General features: G+C 43.8%; 1 protein-coding gene across 2 annotated transcripts in view; it reads left to right on the plus strand.

Moving 5' to 3' along the window:
* The window catches only part of GALNTL6 (polypeptide N-acetylgalactosaminyltransferase like 6), a 790,170-nt gene that overhangs the window by 625,434 nt on the left and 139,307 nt on the right, over nucleotides 1–25,429 (plus strand). For both annotated transcript variants that reach the window (XM_074355533.1, XM_074355532.1), the window contains one exon: nucleotides 23,478–23,663. In XM_074355533.1, the coding sequence (XP_074211634.1) occupies nucleotides 23,478–23,663 (186 nt within the window). The remainder of the gene's footprint in view (nucleotides 1–23,477; nucleotides 23,664–25,429) is intronic.

Genomic DNA, 25,429 nt, shown 5'->3' on the forward strand with positions numbered 1-25,429 from the left:
AGCCGGCCGGGAGCCTCTCTCCCCAGCCCACTGAGACGGAGCCTCACAGAAAGCAGCCTAATCATGGGGGTGACAACCCCCCTTCACAGGCCAGAGCCAGGCTGGCTTCGCCGTTGTCTGTCGGTTAGAAACAAACCCCAGGTGGTGCCCGTGTGCAAAGGGAGGGGTCACCACGAAGGTGTGCGCACCACGAGGTGAGAGCTGTCGGGGAGTGGGTATCAAGTCCTAGATTTAGGAAGGAAAGGAGTCCATGCATGCAGACCCGGGCACCATGTGCAGGTCGTGGAGGATGCCCGGCTGGTGCCATGTGGCACAGCACAGCGGGAGCCACGCCCCTGCTCAGCAATATCCATTCACGGTGACGCTGACCTTCTGCAGGGAGAGACCTGGCCTTGGACACGGTGCAGTTATGTATTATAAAACATCTTACTCTATCTCCTGAGGCTTCCAAATTCAAGTTATCACCTGCATCCTTTATCAAAAAGCCATGACTCCATCAAGCCATTTAAAACAAAACCAAGGTCAGGCACAGATGCAGTGAGTCACCCTGAGAAACCTGCAAAGTTTAGAAATAATTAGCCATATGCAACTGTTCTTGCTGAAATTGTACATATTTGGTCACCTAAGTAAAAAAATAATGCTGTCCCATCATTTACCACCTTTTATTTACTGTCATCACTCAGTAAACCATCCAAATATTGTTACAATTTCTGGCTATGTTCCAAAGTCCTTATCTTCCAAATCATGTTTTAAATACTCCCCCAAGAATCGGAGGAAGGACTTTTGGCAGATACACTTCTGGTGGGAATGTAAACCGGTGCAGCCACTGTTGAAAACAGTATGGAGCTTTCTCAGAAAACTGAAAACAGAACTACCATTTGACCCAGCAATTCCACTCCTGGGTACATATCCGAAAAACACAAGAACACTAATTTGAAAAGATATATACACCCTAATCCAATGTTCACAACAGCATTATTTACAATCGCCAAGACACGGAAGCAACCTTAGTGTCCATCAACAGATGACTGGATAAAGAAGATGTGTATATATACAATGGAATACTACTCAGCCATGAAAAACCCCACAATTTTGCCATTGGCAGCAACATGGATGGACTTGGAGGGCATTCTGCCAAGTAAAATATATCAGATAAAGACAAGTACTGTATGTTACCACTTATATGTGGGCTCTTAAAAACTACAGCAAACAAATGTATATAACAAAAAAGCAGCAGACTCACAGATACAGAGAACGAAGTGGAGGTTACCAGTGGGGGGAGGGGAGGGGGGCTGATACAGGGTTAGGGATGTAAGAGGTGCAAGCTATTAGGTGTCCAGTAAGGTACAAGGATGTATGTGCAACACAAGGAATACAGCCAATATTTTATAATAACTATAAATGGAGTATAACCTTTAAAAATTGTACTAAAATTTTTAACTTTTTAAAAATAAAAATATCAAAGAGCAACCATACTAAGACAGGTAATGTCGCCCTTAAATCCTCTGAGACGAAGCCCTCCTTGCTCACCCATTACGCTGCAGACTTCTGGGTCTTCATGTGAGTTCTCCCTGGAACACTGGAACACATCTGAAGTAGTTTTGCTGAAGTAAATTCAGTCCTCATATCCCATCAGCTCAGTCTAAAAACGGGTTGATTCTTCTTGGAGAAACCCGCAAATCCGAGGTCTTGAATTTTCATACTAGACTATCCACAGATCCACACACAGTGGAGTCAGTCGTGCCCAGGTCTCCTTTATTCCCTTGCTCTCCTTTTAAACTATCGCAATACTCATATTCAGATACCTGCCTGCTCCTTCTGCTTCAGGTCTTCTTATCCAAAAATTGGCTGAGCCGGCTGGCGTCTAACAGGCAGAGCTCAGGGAACCTACAAGCCTACCCTTCCCCGACAGGGTCCCACGTACCGAATCTAGAGAGACCTTGAGCTTCACTGTCAGGCAGATCTGGGTTCCACTCCCAGCTCTGCCTCTCGGGGTTAGTTCATCTACTTCTTTGATCCCAGCTTGCTCACCTGTTAAACTTAGAAGGCCTCATCACCGTCTACCTGGCAGAGTGTTCCAAGGATGTACACTTACGCATGGAAAGTGCCATTTCCTAGGAGCCCAAAAAAAATGGCAACAGGGTTGGTTGGTTTGTTTTTTCCCCACTCGATCAACATAGCTGGACTTTCATTACTTTAGGAGAAATAAAGTCACAGAGCCGTGATTAAGTGGTATGCCCGCAGTTTTTACTGAGGTCAGAAATGAGGACCAACTACAGGAAGAACGCTTCCGCATCATTTCTGGCAGAACCGCCATTTAAAGGCGCTACATCTAAAAGTGAACGTAGACCTTAAAGACCCAAGTAACTTTCCTTGGAGTCTGGTCATGAAAATGCTCGCCTCCCGTGATGCACTTCTGCTCTCCTCTACTGCCAGGGAGATGTGTCTGCCTCACCCTATCTCCCCGGGGGGGGGGGGGGGGCTGTCCTGAGCAAACGTTTGTCTAGCTAGAGGTTCTAAGTCCAGTTTAGCATGTGAGAGAATATTTGCTTCAAAACCACTTGAGAAATGAATAGAGTACTAAAGAGTTACATTTTAGTGCCTAAGTGTTTACCTATTCCAATTCTTCATTTAGTATGACATCATGGAAATACTCCTGCAAAGTTGGAGGTTAACAAAATTGTGGTAAATCAGATCACTGAAGGGGTTTGTAAGGTCTATTGTTTCTTTATAAAATGAAAGTTCTTTAAATTGCTGTAGTAAACCTGCCTTTAGTAATTTGTTTATTATCTTCTTTCAAGCAACATAAACTTATGTCTACTTATTAAAATTTTATCCGTGGAACAATCAATAACATTGATGGACTTTAAGCTGTAAGTTTAATTCCATCATTAGCAGAGTTGTACACGAGACAGGAGTAAAGTTTCAGTTACTCCCTCAGGGATATTTTCTAGTTTTTTTTAGTAGTCAATACTTCAAGCAAAACCCTCAGTCTGGCATTTTTTTTTATCAATATTCTTAAATTTAAAATAAGATAGCACAACATCATTTTAATAGCTCTTAGTCAAATGTCAAAATAGTGATTCTCATTAAGAGCAGGAGTACCGGGAATTTTTTTCCCAAACCACACGTGCGAACGAGCACCGCTACACGAGGCTCCTACCGCTGCTGTAACAGACAACCACACGCTTAGTGGCTTAATGCAGCACAAATCTATGATCAGAAAGCCGAGTGAGATGGCAGGGCTCCTTTCCTTCTGGGGCTTCAGGAGAGAACTCGTTTCCTTGACTTTTCTGGCCCCTGGAAGCCACCTGCATTCCCCAGCTCAAAGCCCCTCCTTCCGTCTTCAAAGCCAGGCCCCTGACGACGCTGAGCCCACCTAGGTAACCCACGAAAACCACCGCCCCCTCAGCAACTCAAGCTCCTTGATTTAATCACGTCGGCACAGTCCCTCCGCCACGTAAGGTAACATATTCAGAGATTCCGACGACTAGGATGTGAGCATTGATTCTGTCTTCCACCACCACCAGCCAGAGCTACCTAAAGGCCACGTAAGAGGGCATGAAGGAGTGAAGGAGGTCAGACAGAGAAGGACAAAGATCGCATATCACTTATATGTGGAATCTTAAAAAAAAAATGATACAAATTCTGTCAAACCGAACTCAGACTCACGGGCATAGAAAATAAACTATGGTTACCAAAGGGGGAAGGGCAGGGAGGGATAAATTAGGAGTCTGAGATTAACAGACACACACTACTATATGTAAAACAGATAAACAGCAAGGACCTACTGTACAGCACAGGGGATTATATTCAGTTTCTTGTAATAGCAGATAATGGAAAAGAATTTGAAAAGAAAATAGATACGTAAGTACGGGTTTAACTGAATCACTTTGCTATACACCTGAAACTACACTGTAAATCAGCTACACTTCCATAAAAGGATTTTAATAGAAGAAGGAGGAGGCATGAAGGGGCTGTGTAGTTGGAAGAATTTCCAGGGAATTCTAAAATTTACCACCTATCCCCACACTTCTCCCCACTGAGAACCTCTGGGATAGAAATTATGTTTATAATTAACTGATTGCAATTTAGATGAAGTGCTTGCTTCTTATAAAAGTAGAAGTGATCTCTGCCATGGGAAGCTTCCAGAAACATGACTGGGGATGCCACCCCTGCCCATCTAACGCCTGTGGCCACCACGCTCCTTCTGAACCTTAGCCCAAATCCCAACAAAACCACCCTAGCAAGCAGGACAAGCCGAGTAACTACGGGGAGGACGCCATCACTTTCTTGCTGACGCCAGCACATCTCCGTGGGAACATAATTAGCACCTGTCTTCACTGTCAAGCAAATGGAAACAAAACCCAGTGGAGAACAGAGACTCTTATCCCCTGTGTGTTCTGGAAGCCATATCATTCTTAGCCTTTCCCTAACATAAACAATAGAAACTAACGGAATAAAATACAAGATCTCTGAAAATTGGTGAACGAGATAATGATAAATAGGAAGACATAGTAAGATGATAAAAATTGGCTTGAAAAAATATATGCAAAAATCAGCTGGGACAGAAACAGCTTTGCAAGAAGGCTCGAAACTTCAGGATACCTTAGACTTTTCAAAATACTTCGGTATTTGTTATCTTATTTAAACTAGATTTATTCAACCTAGAAGAGAAAGCAAAAAGAGAAAATAACTATTCTTCCATTGTATGTGAAGGAAATCATCAACAGGAAAGAGAAAAGGAAAGCATTTCAAAAGCTGGAGATTCTGGAAGCTTATTTTGATTGTAGCTTTGATAATTGAATAAAGAGCCAAAAGAGAGCTCTGGGGAGGATTCTAACAAGGAAACAACGATCTTAACAGGCGAGTATGAGTACAGTGCTACTTCGAATGCAGAAATTTGCATTCCTCGGGCACTAAAGATGGTTAATTAACCTGTAATTGTCAGCGGCAGTAATGCGGTAATGTTTGGCTGAGGATGAAATAATCCAGCAGCAAACACAGAGGAAGTGGAATCATATCTTCAAATGATGAACATAAGCCCACTAATTAGGGATTCTGTTCCTTTTACGGCTATTTACTGAGTGCCCGCTATGTGGCAGTGAAGGAAAACAAAGTCCCTGCTCTGGTGACACTTGGATTCTGTTGGAAAGAGACAGAATAATCACAAATGAAAGTGTGTGTAATATGTCAGATGGTCGTAAGAGTTAATATAAAAAAAAATAAAATAGACAGAAAACACACAGGGATGGGAAAGAGGGTGCCTTTTTTAGGCTGGATTCATGTGAATGCTGTATTAAAAGAATTTCTAAACAATCCCCCAGAGAGAAATGCATGCAGAAGGCATTCGTCATCACTGATCACCTGTTTGGTTAAGTCAGGACTTTTACTCTCTGGAGCTTATGTTGAGTGTGTGTGGGAGTTTTTTGGTGTTTCTTATCATTTATATCCTTTCCAGTTGAGGAAACTTTAGGCCTCCAGAAATTAGTTCCAATCCATTAAGATTAAAGGTGATCAATGGTCTTGCTTCTAAAGAATGTCAGAAGCATTTAAGGGAAACCTCCTTCCACTGCAGCCCAGTTAACAGTTTCACAGCTGAATGGGAAGGGGGAGTCACGTGCCTTGAATCTTCTAGGAATAAAAAGCCAGTGACTCCAAAATAAGGCAAACCAGAGACACTAATGGGAAAGAAAAAACTCTGAACTTCAATTCTCTCTAATCAGCTGGCTGCCTGCCAGTCATGGCCACCGAGCTGCTTTAAGAAAACTCAGAAAACATAAATCCTTTAAGATGGGAAGCTCAAAAGTGAATATTTCTCTTTTGTCTGTATCTACAGCACTCTTGGTAGAGGCTGGCAAAATGTGAAGTTTCGGACAAATTTCAAGTAGGACGTAACTGTCACCATTCACTCTGTCGTTCAATGGGTACCATATTTTTCTTCCCTCCTATTTTAGGAACATGGTTAACTAATCCACTTAGGTATTATGTCATGGGAAAAAAAGGATTTTCTTGCACTTAATTTATACGGTTCTCTAGTATAATAAACATTTGCCTGCGATTATTTTGTTCTTGTTTTCCATTTTATTTTGTTGTGGTCCATTCAAACTGAATCAGTAAACTCCTCTATCGACACATGCCAAGTGTTCCCTCTGAACACATCAGTTCTTTGCAAATCTCTCCCAGATGTGTCCCTGATCTCAGTGACTGGCTCATCCAGAAGAAGACTTCAAAGCAGGCAGAGCGCGGTCCTTCGCTCAGGTGTTTTAGAAGAGCATATTCTTACGGGACGTGCACAGTCTTTTAATATGGGAAAGATTTAAATTTGCATATTTAATCTGCGAGGAGTATAAAGGAAAAGTAATGAAGGTTCAAAATTTCACAGGGGCAATTTCTATTTTCATGTGGGCTGAATTCACGGGCATAAAGAGAACAAGCCATTGCAGGTTTCTGTAATTTATCAAAAGGTGAATTCGGTGCCGCTCGGAATGTTCTCCTGGGAAGTTTCGTTTGCCCTCTCGCATGATCAGTCTGCTGTCAGCAACCCCTGCCCGTCCGTTCACTGGGACCTCCCTTTCCAGCTGCTGTTAAGGTTTCCACCACCGTTACTGCTGTTCAACCTATACTCCAGGGAAAGTAAGTAACAGAACAAAGAGGGGAAACAAGTAACCTTCCAGGGAATGTTGCCAGATGACCCTGCTCACCAGCAGCCCAGTCCATAAGCGTAGAGGAAGAAGTGCAGATCCAGGACATACTGATCTTGCCGCAAACAGGATCAGATCTGTTTGAAATGAAAGCTCCTTTCTGGAATCTAGCAACACAATGGGCTAAACGTTCCTCTTTTTTTCTCATTGTTATGAGCCACTTTCGGATAGATCAGCTGTTCTTGCCCGGGGGCAGTTTCACCCCAAGGAGACATTCAGCAATGTCTGGTGCCAGCTTTGGTTTGCTTGAGGGTACACTCACAGCAGCCCTCATAACCAAGGGTTATCAAGCCCAAATGCCAAAAGAAACCGGGAAATAGCATCTCAAAAAATGGTCATTAAGGTCTTGTGCTTTAGGACAAAACTCCCCACTATCTACGCCTCCCTTCACAGAGGCAATGTGATGTGATGGAAAGTCTTAAGTTACCAGATTTAGTTTGGGGGAAGGTGAAATCTCCAGGGAGGTGAGTCAGAAGAGAAGGCCAAAGACAGGTCCCTGGGGAACACCAGCATTTGCAGGACCATGAGCAGAGAAGTCTATCTGGAAACTGAGATGTGATTTAAAACACAGAATCACAAAAGCCAAGGAAGAAGTTCCAGGGGAAGTGGTACGTTTCCAGTGAGGCAAAGACTTTCCAATGCGTGTTTGCTCTGAAAAGTGGACATCACAGTAAGAGCAGTTTCTGAACAGAAGTAGAGATGGAATCCAGATCTCAGGGCTGAAAGGAGTAAAGATAATCTTTTCAGTGATTTCAGAGATGGAAAGTAAGACATCTGATCGTAGCTAGGGAGAAATTAAGATGTTAAAGAAATATTTTTATCAGTTTATCTAGACATTTGAGAGAGACTCAAATGTTTATAGCTAAAGAGAAGGAGCCAGTTAAGGAGGAATTTGAATACTGAATACGTAAGAGAGAGGTGATAATTAACGGAACAAGGTCCCAAAGGACCCGACAAGGGATGAGGTCTAGGGCCCAGGCAGACAGGCTGGTCCCATAAGGAGAAAAACACATCCTCTGAGACTAGGTGAGTTGCGGTGTGGATGGCATTCGAGTCCATTTTTGTTAGAAACCACGGCAAGCACCTGTGCACGTGATCTGGTCCAAAGATCACAGGGACAAAGGGTCCACCATCCAGGCGTCAAGGACAGGTTTGGTTTCCCACGCTGGTGCCTCTCCCAGGACAACATGACAATATCACAACTACTCGACACATTTCATGAAGCTTCTAGTGATGACTTCCAGCTAGATTTCATGAGAATTCACCAGAACCGTATGGTGAAAAAAGAAACTATTTCTTAGTACAATACGAGCATGAATAAATGAAGAATAACTTCTGTGGCCAGCAAGACAGTTCCAAAAGACATCTCCTTAGAGTTTAAAAGATTATGGTAGAAATTCCTTTATATGTATAATAAAATTAATTTAAATATATATGACATTTTAAGATTTTAGGCATATAGAAGTAAATATTGTGTATATATATATATAGTAGAAATTCATTCATATATACATATATTCATTTATCTATAAGCACATTACATATTAAGTATAAATTATATATACATATATAATTTATTTTAAAATCATCTATAATTCCATTTTATTGGAATGGAATTACATCCTTGAAATACAGATAAACTAGTAAAGGGGGTTATTTCTGGCAAGGAAAAATGGAGCACTGGAGGTCTGAGATGCGATTATTTTTCAATATATACCCTTTTGTGTTAAATATTTCGCCTGTGCATGTATTACCTAGAGCCCTAAAGTATCAATATTCAAATAAAACATTTAAGAAATTATAGTCACCAAGGGGAGGAAAAAAGGCGCTGCAGATCACAGCCTGTTTCAGCGTTTTGCGTCTCCTCCGGACCCGGTAACTGCGGAGCTTAGCGGCGTTCTGCAAGGGGCAACCCAAGCAGGGGTTGTCATTTGGCTGACTGGTCAGTTGTTCCATTTTGGGGTGTGTTTTCATAATAAAGGACTTTCTCAGGACTGTTTATGCCCTGCCTTTGTATTGCTTTGTACCCAAAACGTCTCCTTTCCTTTCTCCTCTTCATCTATATAAATCTCACTCATCCAATTCAAGTTCCAGGACCCTCCCCTTTCAGAATCCTTTTACCGTCCACACCAAACACCTTCAATAAATGAGCCCAGTCTGGCGGATCACTCGTCTTCCCACCTGAAAGCTGCCCGTGTCCCTGCCGGGGCTGGAGCCACACAAGGCTGGGGGCGGTGCCCGTGTCCCAGCAGGCCCTGCCCCGCCGCCCCGCACCGCGTCTTTGCTGCATCTCACCTGCTCATGGATGGTTCAAAGAGCGGCACTGCCTTCCCAGCACTGGCCTTCACCTGCTCATTTTTACTCTTATTAGTGAATGTTTATAACCTTTAATTTGTATTAGCCTATGCTCACCTTCATGAAATAGGTAGGAAGGGCAGTCTCAGATTCATAACTGGGGACTTAGTCGAACACATGTGCTGAGAGACAGGCAGGCACCGCAGGTTAAACGATCTTTGTAAAGTAACTGGGCAAAACAGAACTCTCCTGGGCGCGGAGCCTTGGTGACCCCGGCACTGCCGGGCCTGGCTGCCCACCGAGCGTGGAAGACGCCTGCGTCCTGCCCGGCCCAGCCTGCAGGCCAGGGACTGAGCGTGGTCCCTCCGTGGCTGAAACTCATCAAGGGTGCAAACACCCCCGGGACCATGGAGACACATCACTAGTTAGCAGAGAAAATACCCACCTTCACTGCAGCTCCACAAGATGACGCCCATTTAAATGAAGATGCAGACACCACACAAAAGAATTTCAGGAGGAAACACGCAGCTGGACCCTCAGGAGAGGAGACACAAGGCCGCCCTTTATCATCACTTGTCACGCCGGTGACGGGCGATAAAACTTCCGCTCCACAATGCTGTCCTCGTCACTTTCCCAGCCAACCTGTGCCTTGGCAGATATTTGGCATGTTTTAGGCATATGATTTATTGCCTCATTTAATCAAGACTCTGCAGGAAACAATGATTTTTTTAAAATAAATCACCAATGAGGAGACGTTCATTTATCCTTAGTGACTGAGTGATATATTATATACCTAGACGCGTCTATGCACAGATATGTGTGTACATGTGTGCATAAAACCCCAAGAAACACCATTTCTTTATTTCTGGGCAAGAAATTTAAGTAATTTCTATTCCTTCTGTCTGGCCAAGAAAGAGAGATGTGTATTCTCTGTACAGCTCAATACTGTGGAATATAAACGCAGTCATCTGTTTTTCAGTTTTTACTGTCATGGAAAAAGCCAACCTGAGCAAATTCCAGTGCTAGTAAGTAACCCTGCTCTGGAGGTTATTGGCAATTTAAAGGCCACATCACTTCATCAGGCTTCCCAGTTTGCAAATATATCTTATATTCCCTTCGGAACTTCTCAAATTTGGGGGAGCTCAGGATTGACACGGGAGGGGAACCAGGGACCCAGCAAGTAAGTAAAATTGCCTGGAAATAATATTACCCACTTTAAAACGACAGCCTGGCACACTGACTAAGTAGAAATGAAGTGCGTGTAACAAATCCTGGGCCCCCGTCTTACCTGGGGAGGAACAGTGCTCTCTGGAGTTCAGTGGTAAGCAGGCAATTCATTTTGACGTAACGAGGAAAAGTGACGCTCACGGCCAGGGCTCATGGAAAGCAGAGAAGAAAGAGGCTTTCAGGTCATTTTCTCCATCCCCGGGCGAGGAGGGCCAGTTTAACTTTCAGTGACTCACGCCGGGGGCTTGCCCCACTTCAGACTTCTCCCCAGATGCCCACCTCCTTGGCTACACGGGCAGAGCATGAATCTCAGTCAGAACTCGCCCTGCTGGTGCGCACGGACGTGCTTGTCCCCTCATCACCCGACCTGCGTGCCTCCGAACCCGCTTTCTCGTCTCTGCCAGTGAAATTCAAAATGATCTCCTCGGTCATAGCTCCCTTCATCCTTCCCCACTCGGCCCCCGCATGCAGCATTCACCCCACAGCGCTTTTAATCTGAGTCTGTGTCTCGCAGAGGCGTTTCTCTGAAATACAATTCCTGCCTGTGTCAAGGGGTAAAAGAGCAGGGTCTGTAGCCCAACGTCGCCCACACGGACCCCCAAGACCACCCTGAATGTTGCCCACATGGACCCCCAAGACCACCCTGAACGTTGCCCACACGGGTCCCCAAGACCACCTTGAATGAATGAAGAGAAGGCGCGGATTCAGGGAGACTGGGAGGAGATGCAGTGGAGACGCCAGTCCAGACCACTCCCCCCAGAGCCCGGCTGAACAGTGGAGGTGCTGAGCAGACAGAGCTGGAGGGCGCTGTGGGTCCAAGACGGTCTGCTTTTTAAGGAAAGGGGGACTGCAACGTCTTGGCTTGAAGATGGAATGACTGGGTAGAAGACCGAAAATGAAGATGCAGGAAGAGATGGGACACCATGGGAACCATGTTCGTGAGCAGCTGGGGAAGGCACGGGGGGAGGATGGACTCACACGAGGGCACGGAGAGGTCACTCCTTTTATCAGGAGGGAGGAGAGCCCGCGGGAGGAGCCGTGCGGACGGTTTGGCAATTTGATGGTGAAAGACGGCCTCAGTTCTCCTTCAGTGAAGAAGAGAACGACTCACTGACATAAATAAAACAAACATGGTTACGTGGCGGGGGAGGGATAAATTGGGGACTTCGGGATTTGCAGATACTAACTACTGTATGTAAACTAGATAAACAACCAGGTTCTACTGTCCAGCACAGGGAACTGTATTCAGTATCTTGTAATGACCTATAATGGAAAAGAACATGAAAAGGAATATATATAACTGAATCACTATGCTGTACCCCAGAAATCAACACAACATTGTAAACCAACTATACTTCAATAAAAAGCAAAACAAAAAAGGAGGGAGAGTTTAGCTCAAGCAGTAGAGCGCATGCTTAGTGTGCACGAAGTCCTGGGTGCAATCCCCAGTACCTCCTCTAAAAATAAATAAACTTGATTACCTCCCAGCCCCCAGAAAGAAAAAAAAAAAAAAAGCCTCAAAAAAAAAAAAGACAGAGAATGAATTTTACAGCCATTAAAGTCCCCTTGGCCACTCCAAATCCTTGGCTTCCCATAGCCAATGAAGGCAGAGTTTTCAGTCTCTTCTAATTAGATAAATGTATTCAACCTTTGACTTCCACGGGCTCAGACCCTATGATGCACCGGCTTCAGCTCTTGGAATCCCTCCCAAGGAAAACTGTAGATTCGGAAAACACTTACTGACAAAAGCATTCATTGTGCATTACTTATAAGAGTAATTACCGCACATCTGAGATAATGCTGTAAGTAATACCATGGAAATTTTCCACGTTAGATGTAAAAGAACAAGTAGGCTCTAAATGGAAAATGTGAACAATGACTGACTTTTTTCTCAGCTTCACTCAGGTATAACTGACAAACAAAATGGTAAGGTATTTAAAGTATAAAACGGGACAATTTGATATACGCATATGTTGTGAAAGGTTTCCCCCACTGAGTTAATGAACACATCTACCACCGTGTGTGTGTATGTGGGGAGAACGTTCAAGGTCTGCTCTTGGCACATTTCAGTGACACAGCAGGGTTACCAACTACAGGCACCACGTTCAACGTTAGACCCTCAGACTGCATTCAGCTTGTACCTAAACGTTTGTACCCTTTTACCAACCTCTCCCTACTCGCCGCACCCCAGCCCCTGGCAACATTTTTCTACTGTTTTTATAAATTTGATTTTTTTTTAAAATTTCACATGTAAGTGATACCACTCAGCATTTGCCTTTCTCTGTCTGCCTCATTAACCGTGGTTAGCTTTTACTGTTGTAATTCTTATTCAATTTCCTCCTTCTTCTCACCTTCTTAAACTTTCCAGGTCTTCTGTAGTAACTGTATACTATTACTATAAACACCTAATTCCCTGCATTAAATTCCCTTATACGTACAAGATTCTGAATGTGTGTGGGAGGCGTCCTTCACCAACCTTGTTGGGAACACAGTTTCTGGGTTTGGGAGACAGGCCTACCTATACATATAAGGGAAGGCACTCGCTCCAACTCGGTTTTCCAGCGCAAACTGCCTTTACCTTGAAACCGGCTCTAGGAAACCTGCTGAGAAATCAGGGTGAGTGTTTCTCACTTGAGTTCTAGTTTTTCTTTCCCTCCTGACATATAACCCCTGACATTTACTAAGTCTTTAAAATATTTCAGACCCTCTTTACTGTAAGATCTTAGGCAAATTTCTTAACATTTCTGACCCTCATTTTCCTCATTTATAAATGAGTATCCTTTTTCTTACCTATAAAACAAGGGTTTAATAAATTAGTACATGAATACCTCTCACAACAGATGTAAGCACTCAATAAATGTAGTTCTGTTATCATTATCATTATTTCTGTGCATTACTTTGTCATATTTAGCTACTTATTTTATTGATTCTTTTCATTCAAGGACACGAGCCGTGATTTTTGTCCTCTTTCTATTTCCATTTTTTCAATTTTAGGCCAAGACAATATCTCCTGTGTTCCCTCTCTTTCTCATTCTTTAATAGCATTATCAAGAAACGTAGCAATTCCTTGGGAGGACGTGCCTTGAGCAGGTCAGCTTCCCTCGACAAGGGCAGACAGCTCGTCCCTGCCTGTCTCCTTCTATGCTGCAGTACAAGAGCACTGTCAGGGACTGCGAGTTTCGGTAGCCTTGGGAACAGGACCAATTCCCAGATATTTAATTTAGTCCTGGTCTCATCTAAATTGAAATTTGACATAGCATTTTTCTCACACTAACTGTTTAGAGGGATTCTTTCCAATCTGTCTTTATTTATTGTGAAGTCAGGCCGAACCCCGGAGGTCTTTTTGGCCGTTCTGACAGTCACTGGTGACATCGTTCAATCACACAGGTGCTAATGTGAGATGACGGGTCCCTATAACTCCACCCACATGACAGTCCCACCCAGTTATTCCAATAGATGCTTCAGAGAAACCAAAGGAAAACAAAACGGCTTTTAGCACCTATGTGTGAATTACAGCAGGTTTGTTTCAGCTCCAAAGAAATGCAGAACTGAAAGTACTTGCCAAAGGGCAGAGACTTTGATCTCTGTGCTGCTATACACAGTTGAGTTGTCTTTGTTTTTGTTTTCTGTTCTACCTGAATTTTATGCTTTTTCACTCCCTAAAGATCAATTTCTCCCTTTCTTTCTTGGGCATCCTGGCTTTCTTTTTTTCTAACTTTGAGTTTTCAAAAAATTGCTTAAATGAGTTTGCAAATCCCTTGGGTTCAGAAGCGACTCGGTGCAGCTTTCGGATTTCATCCAGGCAGTGTCTGCCTTCACTGGAGGCTGTGACGTCCCCTGTGAACAGCCTTGCTGATGTGACCCAGGTTACCTGGAAACTGCCTGTGCCCAGATTTTATTTCTTATCCTGATTTTCTCTTAGGAAATCAAGTTACAGAAAGTCATAATTTTTATGGGGAAAATTCACTTAGTCCTAACTTTTAAAGTTGGTCATTAAGAGTCAAACCAGCTCACAAAAGGCTGCTTATCTGAGGTATGAGTACGCATGAGGGTATAAATAAATCATTAACCGTAGCATTGCATTAACTATTTACAACAGCCAAGACATGGAAATAACCTAAATGTCCATCAACAGATGACTGGATAAAGAAGATGTGGTATATTTATACAATGGAATACTACTCAGCCATAAAAAGAATAAAATAATGCCATTTACAGGAACATGGATGGACCTGGAGATCGTCATTCTAAGTGAAGTAAGCCAGAAAGAGAAAGAAAAATACCATATGTTATCACTTATATGTGGAATCTAAAAAAAAAAAATGACAAACTTATTTACAAAACAGAAACAGACTCACAGACACAGAAAATAAACTTATGGTTACCAGGAGGAAGGGGTGGGAAGGGATAAATTGGGAGTTCGAGATGTACAGATACTAACATATATAATAGATAAACAACAAGTGCATACTGTACAGCACAGGGAACTATATTCAATATCTTAAGTAACTTAAGGTGGAAAAGAATATGAAAACGAATATATGTATGTTCATGTATTGTGCTGAAGCATTGTGCTGTACACCAGAAACTGACCCAACATTGTAAACTGACTATACTTCAATAAATATATATATGTATATAAATATATATACACTCAAAAAAAAAGTAGCATTGCATTAATGTTGGAACACAAAAACAATCAGTTTAAAAATCACAACCAGGCATTCGGAACGATATACTAAGAAATGGTTGAAGTAAGCAGAAAATTGTGAAATTTATGAAAGGGACTTGTACCCTTAAGGACTCTAGAGGTAAAAAGCATAAAGATCCTGGCTCCTTTGATGTTTTTTTCTTGGTTAAATTTATTTTTTAAAGTAGTTGCCTCTTACGTCTCAAGACAAACTATCTTATAAGATGTGTATTTTTGACAGGCTTGGAGATTAAAGGAATCAACTGAAAGATAATGAGTTTTCTTGGAGGAATGAGAAGAAATGTAAAAGAAATATTGGTAAATATGATAAGATTAATTAAGATAATTAGCACAAAGTGGTATTTAACCTCCACCCCAATATAACTGACAATGCAGGGGGAAGGCTGGGAGGGGCAGAGGCGGGGGAGGAGGGGGTGGGTCCCTGGATGCAGCCTGCAGGCCTCACACCTAAGCTCTGAAGAGGCAGGGGGGGGTGCAGAGAGAAATTTACATGCACAGATGCGTGCAAATCAGATGCTATGAACTCTGCAACCACACGGAGTATTAAGGCTGGAGACAACGATGTTTTCAAATAGGATGTTCTTTTTTTTCCTTGTTCTTTGGTATTTTTTTAAATTGAAGTATAGTTGATTTACAATGTTGTGTTAGTTTCTGGTGTACAGCATAGTGAGTCAGTTATTTATGTAAGTATCCCTTTTCATATTCTTTTTCATGACAGGCCGTTACAAGTTATTGAATACAGTTCCCTGTGCTGTACAGTAGGACCTTGTTGTTTATCTATTTTATACATAGTAGTTAGTATCTGCTAATCCCAAACTCCCTATTTATCCCTTCCATTATCTCCCCTTTGGCAACCATAAGTTCGTTTTCTATGTCTGTGAGTCTCTTTCTGTTTTGTAAATAAGCTCATTTGTGTCACTTTTTTAGATTCCACATATAAGTGGTATTATATATTTGTCTTTGTCCATCTGACTTACTTCACCTAGTATGATAACCTCCAGGTCCATCCATGTTGCTGCAAATGGCATTATTTCATTATTTTTTATGACTTAGTAGTATTCTATTGCATACACACACACACACATACACACATACACACACACAGGGATGCAATAAGGAACTGTATGGAGGTTCCTCATAAAACTAAAAACAGAGTTACCAAATGATCTAGCAATCCCACTCCAGGGGATATTTGGAGAAAACTCTAATTTGAAGAGATTCCTGCACCCCAGTGTTCACAGCAGCACAATTTACAACAGCCAAGACATGGAAGAAGCCTAAGTGTCCAACGACAGAGGACTGGAGAAAGATGTCAGATGAGTCTACCCTGCAGTGAGAGAAAAGAGACACATTCTGGAGGCTTTTCTTGTACAATTTTACTCCCAAAACTTCGGTGTCTGTGCTACTTCCCTACCTTGAGAGCTTCTGCACTCTATGTTGAAAGCATCTTGTCACTGTCAGTACTCAGACTTTTCTTTCTTTATAGAATGTATGGCATTTAGTGGATTAGGGAGTCATTTGGGGGAATTTTTTGGTAGTTCTCAAGACTTGTGCTAGAACTTTCCTCCACATTCAACCAAAATGCGATTTATTTAAATATACATTTTACCAAAAGGGTCACAAGGACTCTAAAATTGAATAGGTGCCCTGTGCATTACTAGTGGGAATATAAAATGGTGCAGCTGCTATGTAAGACAGCAGGGCAACCCTCAAAAAACTGAAAATAGAATTATCGTACAGTCAAGCAATTCCATTTGGGAGTCTATAGCCAAAAGAATGGAAAGCAGGGTCTTCATGAGATATCTGTACATCTGTTTTCACAGCTGCATTATTCACAATAGCCAAAAGGCAGAAACAACCCAAATGCCCATGACAAAGGAATGGATAAAGAAAGTGTGGTACATACATACAATGGAATATTACTCAACCCTAAAAAGCAAGGAAATTCTGACACATACTACAACACGGGTGATCCTTGAGAACGTGGCGCTGAGTGAAATAAGCCAATAATAAAAAGACGAATACAGTACAATTCCCCAATGTGAGGTATGCGGAGTGGTCACTCACAGAAACAAAGCAGAATGGTGGTTTCCAAGGACAGGCGAAGTGGGGAGTCATTTAATGGGTGCAGAGTTTTAGTTTGCAAGATCAGTCTCTGTATCAACTGAACAACAATTTTGAATACACCTAACACTACTAAGCTGCAAACAAAAAGTAGTTAAGGTGTAAATTTTACATTATGTGTATTCCTAAAGTATTACACAAGTAGTCTCAGATACAGGAGCATGTCCCAGAGAGAAAACTTCAAACCCACTTACAGGTCTGCCCACGGGGTAGGCTTCCCGTGAATGGTGCTGGGCGGTAGGTCTATGGCATTACTGCTCCACTGGGGCCGTCCCCTAGGTGCGTGGACAGGTGTTGTGGCATTTCTTTTGTGTCTCAGTATGGCACACATTTAAAGCTATCCTGAAAATATGTAATTCAGTTATGCTTCAAGCAAATGATGAGAGAGAGAGAGACGGAGGAGAAAGAGGAGCCCTGGAAGCCACCTCGTGTCCAGGCTCACCTGCCTTGCCCAGAGGCGACCCGCGCTGAGAGGTACCCCACCCCCGTTTTCCATGTAAGGATGCGGGAACATACCAGCTGATCGCAGACAAGGATCAGCTCTCCAGTTCTCACCATGAGACATCTGTGTGATGGCGGAGCTGTTTTCAGACACTACGAGGACTGAACCAGAGGAGGAAACAAGAAAGAAGTGAGCTGTGAAGCAGAGCTCAGCGGAGCCAGCGCTCGGCGGCGCCAGGGTGGGGACGGGACAGTCGGGCACGTGTAACCACCACCATCTGCTCCCCAGATGTCTCTCCAGGCCCTGGTCAGAGAACACCAAGACCGCCAGGAGATGCTGGGGGTCCCTCGTCAGTGGCTTTCCCGCCTCTCTGAACAGATGGAACTCAAAGCTTGTACTACAGGCAGCTAGCATGCAGAGGCGACACCATATCTACCTTCCAGGGCTGCAAGTCCCACTGCCTTCTGTTCCTGAGGCACACACAGCCCGCTGTCTTCCCCATCTGGTCGCTACATACACACCCTTAGAAAGAGAATAAGGACCAAACAGTAGAGGCTGCCTCATTCACAAAACATGTACAGATACAAAGGACCCCTGAAGAGCGGTGTCCAGCTCTCTCCTCCCATGACTGCGTGGCATCAAGGAGTCTCAGGGGGAAAAGAATCTCAAATCCTTTCCATAACTGGATAAAAAAAGAACTGGTAAAAAGCAGCCGTCACTCATGTGAGCTGAAAGAGGGGAATACGTGGTATGTTGTGGGCTTCTGAGCAATTCTGTTTCACTTTGTCGTGGTCTCAGAGTCACCCTGCTGGGTGCTGACGACCTGTGACTTGGTTACGTCGAGCAGAACTAGCTGACCTCACGCTGAGGGTCAGTCCGGTTCCCAGGCACCAGGAGCTGCGTGTCTTCCTCAACTGCATCATGGGATCGGGACCCGTATCAAGTCCTCTCGTTTGATACATTTCTTACATGTCTTTTAATCTTTTGGATTCTCTTTCCATTTCTTTTCTTCTTCCTCCCCCTCCCCCTCCCCCTTTGTTCTTCTCCTTCCCCTTCCCCTTCATTTCTTGTTGAAGAAACCAAGCCATTTGTCCTGAAGTTTCCATAGTTTAGATTTTGCTGATTATCTCCCAGATGTGCCATTTCATATATTCATCAACCCCTTATTTCCTGTAAGTTGGTAGCTGGAGTTAAAGGCAGGCCAGAACTCAGATTCAGTGCTTTGTCAAGAATCTTTGGGGCAGTGATGTGTTCCCCCATCAGGAAGCACAGAGGAGGCGATGTGGCTTGTGTGGTGTTGGCCTGATCCACTAGTTCACTAGGGGTTGTAAAGGGTGGCGCTCTAATTCTCTCTTTTTATGTATTAGCTGGAATACATGTTGTCTATTTATTTAAGTTTGGTGCCCCCAGGTATTTCCCAAATGACTGAAGATGCCTTGTATATTAAAAGAATAGAAAATAAGACATTCTGAGATAGAACTCAGTTGGAATCATCAATGGAAGCGATCAGATATAGTTTCAGCAATTCTGTGACTTTCTTGGTTGAATTTTCTGTGCTCCAGATGTCATGTGAAACGTCTTGATTTGAATGCTATGAAAAGGCACAGATGCCATGTGGTCAAGCAGAATGTAAAGAGATGGGCAGTTTTCAGGAGTTAACTAGAGACATGAAATCTGTACATTTCTCCTGTTTGAAGAATACAGAAAAGCTGTCTACGCCGCTAGGCACAATTATCCTTAACATTGCCACCTCGGCTTAAAACATACACGTACCCTGTGCCAAGCAGACTGCGAGGTGGAAGAACACTTCACAGTCTCTAACTGTGAAGCACTTCTTGTCCCTGTGATAAGACCTTGGAGTCACACTCACGAGCGCATTCCTGTCGCAGCAGGGTTAACCAGAAAAGCGTGTGTTTATAGCACATTTCACTTCAGAACTCGCCATTCAACGTCACCCAGAGTAACTTGCACACGTTCTCTACGATCTTAAGGTCACAGTCTACCACACTCTACCAACCAAAGTATAAACATCAAAGGACTTTCAACCTGTTTAAAAACAGGCATGTTTTTAACTATCAAAACCCGTATCTCCAGATCCGTAGCGTCTCCTGCCCCTCCTGCTCTGTCCTTGCGATTAAACTAGGGGGTTCGAAGGAGATGGAAGGAACTTGGCAACAATTCCAGCCGTCTGTCTGGCCTTCGGTGAGTCCTCCGCTCAGGAGACCCACGCCGCCACGCTCTGTAAAAATGGAACAAGCACTCAGAGGTAGACCAGCAAGCTGTCTCAACTCTGCTAGCACATTTTTCTGACACAATAAGCATAACTTACTGAACAGACGTAAATCTTTGATGAACTTACAGTGCTTCGAAGTCATTGCTTTGACACCAGAGACTGTCTCACAGACAGACGGCGACAGGAGACGAGACAGACGCTGTACTGACCACAGACAGGACCCAGGGGTCTGCTTCTCGACCAAACCTCTGATTTGTGTTAGCTGCCTTTGGGTTTGATTCTTGCTCTCAGACGGGAGACGCAGCCCAAAGAAACACGAAAACCACCACCATCGGATGCTTCTTGGGAAACACAAAATACTCGAAGGATGAGATCTGATCCATTAAGTAAAACTTGACAAGGGAGGTCACAGAATCCTAGAGCCAGGAGGAGTATTTAAGGTCAGTCAGTCACACCCCCTTCACCGCACAGCTTGAGGACAGCTGCGCTGAGGCTGACAGGCGTCCCAGGGCCGGGCAGTAGCAGGTCTAGAACCCGTGTCCTTGACTCCTGACCGCTCACCACTGAAGGGGGTAATCCTTAGTGCTTGGCTGCTGCCCTGAACACTAAATCTACTAGTGAGTGTGTCAGTCTGTGGAGCAGAAGGGGAATCTTAGAAAAAAAGAAAAATGCATTCGGAAAACTGCTACATGTAATGTTCACAGGAGCAAGACGCCAAAATTTCACTTGTGTACACCTTGTATACAATACAGTAAACCTTGACAAAAATATCATATTTTGAAATGGTATTAACTCTTTCAGGGCATTAAGTTACCACTCAGTGGACTTTAATAGTAATAAGGCCACTGAAAGTCTAGGGCCACCACCCCCAAATTTTAACAGCTCTTCAAATGTTTCGTAGTCAATAAAGAAATCTGTCTGTTTTACAAAAAATACCATAAATTCTCTTGTGATTCCTTAAAATTAAATGAGTTCAAAAGGGATCTTCAAAGATGCTGCTCTTGAATTAAAATAAAACCAAATCATGTTTAAAATCATTTGAATATTTCAGGAATGAATCCAAAAATTGTTCATATAAAAGAAATGCAAACTGTTTTTCATTTAAAAGCCATCGCCACTGTCCCCAGGAGGAACCCTCTCGTATGAGAGCCTAATTTGCTAATCAGACTGACAATACCGTCTTCATTGTGAGTTACGGGTAATTAGATGTTACAACTGAACTACGAAGAGAGAACGGACCCCTCCAAGGGGCAGTCAAGTAGATCATTATTCTGAGGCCAAGCAGCCTAATTATTACCGCAGAGTTCAAATTAGAGGGATTGATCTGAACATTTAGTGGACTCTCTTTGGGGTCAAACCCCTTGAGATTAGTGAATTCATACCAGTCTTTTTAGTTCATTAAAATGGGCTTTGATAAAAGAAAAACACAGAGAATCAGAAAATGTGCACAGAGGGAAAGGATGACCCCACTGAGTTCCAGAGAGCTTCCTATAAACTAAAAAATGTGGAGGCGTAAATCCAAAGTCAGGACAATCACTCCCGGGTGACCTGACAACTTTCTGCTTCTTGCTTTGGAACACGTGGGAGGTGAGTCCGTTCTAGAAAGAACTGCTTTCTCGTAGCAGCTACAGAGAATGAATCCTCCTCTCCCCCAAGACAGATGCCTTTAGTCCTTCAGGGTCGGGGAGGAAAGCAGTGTGTGCACGCGGACTGCTGAGATGGGGCGTTTGACAGAAGAACAGTGAGGTTCAAAGAAAAAGTAAAGAACACTATTTTGGTGGGTTTAACTAACGTTCGTGACCTATTTTCACTGTCAGGACACCGTTTCCATGAGACAGGATGTTCTGTGGTCCAACCGGCCAGTTTACAATGGGGAGGGGACGGGAGGTCGGCCCCCGCACAGCATGCCTGTTTCAGAGCAGAGAGGGACACGGTGCAGCCAGACCCTGTCGCAGGGCCATCTGCTCACACCTGCTCGCCGATTGCCAGCCAAAACCTTTTTTCTTTACATTTGCAGTAAATGGAAGGTGGTGAATTATCCAATGCTCACCAGGAAATAGAAGCGTCGACATTTTTCATCTTTCAGGCTTACCATCCCAAGGCATTTCTTCAGCTAGAAATGCTGTTTCTCTGTCCAAAGTACAAGTGACTTACCGGGGTCTCTGATTATCGACTTAATAAATGTTTGTTGAATGAACATCGTCAGGTCTGGAGCTAAAAGCCTGACCCTCCACCACTCTCTAAGAGGACAGAGATCCCCCGATTCCCTGTACTTTGTAGGTGACGACATTTAGGCTCAGAGAGTTTGCAGAACCTCCTCACATCTTCCACGGTCACAGACTTCCCACCGAGACTCCAAATCCTATAAACTTTGCATTCTGTAGTCTGACCTCCATATCTCTGTCCATTACGGGAAAAACAAAACAAAGGGGGCCGTGTTTTTACCTAAAACATCCCTGTGAAAGATCCCAGTGGCTTTCTATTATAGTAAAAATTAGAATGCTAAATATTTAATTGACCCATTTGTAAAACATGTTTATAGGGCAGTTAAGGAAAAAAAAAGGGAAACTGAGATTTTTAACACTTCACTAATAATAAGAATCAATAAGACTCAGGGGCAACCCTTAAGTGCAGAGAAACTCTAATGCAGAGGAGTTCTGATGTCTGTTAGAGCAGAGAAAAGGATCAAAAATCCTTCCAGGAATTCCTGTTGCTACAGATCATAAGAGGAAACTTAATAAAAGTATTGCCTTTGATTGCAAACATGCAGAGGAAGTTTGAAAGTGAAACCCACGGAACAGACAGCATACCAGGATTCTGTTTCAATGCATAATATCCTCGTTATAAACTCCAGAAAGCCCTCCTAGAGTTTCAGACGTGGGAGGGTGAAAACAGAGGATGTCAATTATATGAGTACTCATCCCACAGAAAGCAAGCCACCAAAACACACTTATTTGGCATAAAAAGAACCAAGAGATGGTTGTGTTGTACCACAGCCAGTGGGAAATGTTTTGTCCTGTAACTAAGTTATCTGATTTGATTTTGTTCCCACTGTTTGTTTTTAATTAGGCAAAGGAACATTGCCAAATTTTTGTTTTCTCATCTTAAAGAGCTAAGTTCAAAATGACTTTTTAGCATCTCATCTGCCTTTCCCTTTCCATGTCTAGTCTGAACAGCAAAGTCGTCGCTTCTCCAGATCAGAAGCCAGGTGCTGACCGTGCCAGCCTGCTATTACCTTGTGTGGAGGGGAAAATCTGTTCAGTTCTGTTGATTTGCAGAGATGTTTTTCTTTCCTGTGGTTTTACAGGCATTATTTTCAACACAGAGAATACCAGGCAAAGCCCTGCTGGAACGGGCCCTCTTGCTGGAAAGAGCCCATATGATGGAATGTTCACCGACTTCCCCAGCAGGGACCCGGGGCCGATGCCTACCTAGGTGAGCGCCGGCCCGGCTGCAGCCTGGCGACCACTGCCCGTGGCCAGCTTGCCGTGGAGCGCTGGCAGGCCAGCGTCCGGACGGAGGGCAGAGTTTGCGACTCCTAGGGCATCCTGGACCTCGTGAAGTGTAGCGCCCTCTAGGCATGAAACCGTTCCAGTCTCTCCCCTTGGGGTGAAGCCAGGAGAATACGGACTTCAGCCTGGATTCACCATCCACACACTCTCCACGCACAGCACCCCCGGGAGCAATCCTGCTGTGACTAATGTTCTGTGTTCTCTCTGTGCCTGCTCTGTTCCTTCCTAGAACACCTGAAGGATAAGTTGGAAGAATACATGGCCCGCTTTTCCAAAGTCAGGATTGTTCGCACCAAGAAAAGGGAAGGGCTCATCCGGACCCGACTCCTGGGGGCGTCCCTGGCCAGGGGAGAGGTCCTGACCTTCCTGGACTCCCACTGCGAGGTCAACGTCAACTGGCTGCCCCCGCTGCTCAGTGAGTGCCCCCAACAGCCCCACCGGGTTAGGGGGTCCTGGACTTGGAAGAGGGGTGTGGTTCCTTCAATTTAGTCTGCAGTCGGCAAAGGCTACAGACCCCTTTTATGAGTTTTACACGTGGGAGCTTGAATGCTGTAGTGACCATCGCTGAGACAAACAGGTAACTAGGAAACCACATGGAAACCGACGTTTTATATGATACCAAGCACTCCAACTTGAGGTCTGAAAAGGGTTCTTCATCTCAGACACTCAGCTTCACTGCAGTCCTGTTCACTGAGTAACCCCGAAACAAAAGAGTGTTCAAAAGTGCTCCCTGCAAGTAATTAAAACACACACACACACACACACACACACATTTAGTAATTATTATAGGGTTGTTAAGAGACGATGGCAGAAAGCTTTTCATCCCCAGAGTAAAGTGTAAGCACCCTGACATTTTTGCAGGATTTATAAGGCCATTTCTTTCCACTTCCAGCACCAGCCTGTCTCACTAAATATATGATGCCCTATGTTCACAGAGTTCACAGAGGACCCCTCCAACACTCAGTGCTTCTGTCCAGGTGACACGTCCTAAATGATCACAAGAAGACTCCATCGCTTGAACTGTTAGACACACAAAAGTCCTGAATTTCACTGAAGCTAGAACACGTGTGTGTGTGGCTCAGTCCGAGAGACATTATTTTTTTTTTCAGTTTCACAATGAAATCTGATATATAGTCCAGCAGTGGCTAAGGAATAAATTGTAAGCCTGAGGGGGAAAAAATAAGCGTTTCTAAAAAGTTCTTGGTGCACACATACCGTGTTCCTTTCTGTCCTTGCAGATTCACTCAATCCACTTTTATTGTAAATATAATCCTCGGCTTTGGAGCGATAGCCAGTAACAGCTACCTTCACAATAGCAGCGTCAGAAAGAACCGTTTGCTATTGACTACTGTGTGGGATTTCAGGTAGAACCAGCAAAGCTCCATTAGTAAAAGATGCGGGGCGTGGGGAGGGAGGCAGAATCAATTGGAACCGTGTTGGATTTGAAACAGGAAATGACCAGCAAGTAACGCCCCCCCACATCGGCCCATCCACTCACTCCCCCCGCAGACGGCTGCCCAGCCACTCTCATCAGCAGGGATGTCTCACCACTCAGCTGTGGCCAGAGACTCCTCTGAGCTTTTAATTAAAAGCACCTTGTCCAAGGACGTAGCAATTCAGAGTTCTGTCAGCAGCACTGACCTTCCCTAAGCTGAGTTTGACCTCCGTGGTGTTGAACTCTAAAGGAAGTCAGCACAGGGCCTAATTTATTTATGAACTGAAGCAACCCCAAAAGGCCAATTAGTAGGGCTCTGATTGTTCTTAGGACTCCAAGGGCTCTGATTGTTCTTAGGACTCCAACACGAAAAAGAAAGATTGGGGGGAAGAAAGAAAACAGGAGAGAAATAAAGAGAAATCCACTCTTTCTCATGAAAGGATTTCATTTCCTGTAGGCCTGATGGATACGAAATGAGTCAAGCTCAGGACCACTATGTCCTTTTATTTTCCTCTATCAGTGTCTCGACACATCATCCAAAATGAAAAAACAAACAAACAAAAAACAGTTGGAGCCCCAGTTTCTTGGTTCATTTTTCACCTTGGGATTATACCTGAATTTCAATTTCCCATGGAGAGTCTGTTTGTTTGATCCCTGGAAATTGAAATGTAGGCACAAGCCTTAGATGAAAAATTAGTCATGCTGCTTCCACATGAAGTGAGTGCGGCCGGGCGGGAGCCGCGAGG

The sequence above is a fragment of the Camelus bactrianus genome, chromosome 31 (assembly GCF_048773025.1).
Source record: "Camelus bactrianus isolate YW-2024 breed Bactrian camel chromosome 31, ASM4877302v1, whole genome shotgun sequence".
Lineage (NCBI taxonomy): Eukaryota > Metazoa > Chordata > Mammalia > Artiodactyla > Camelidae > Camelus > Camelus bactrianus.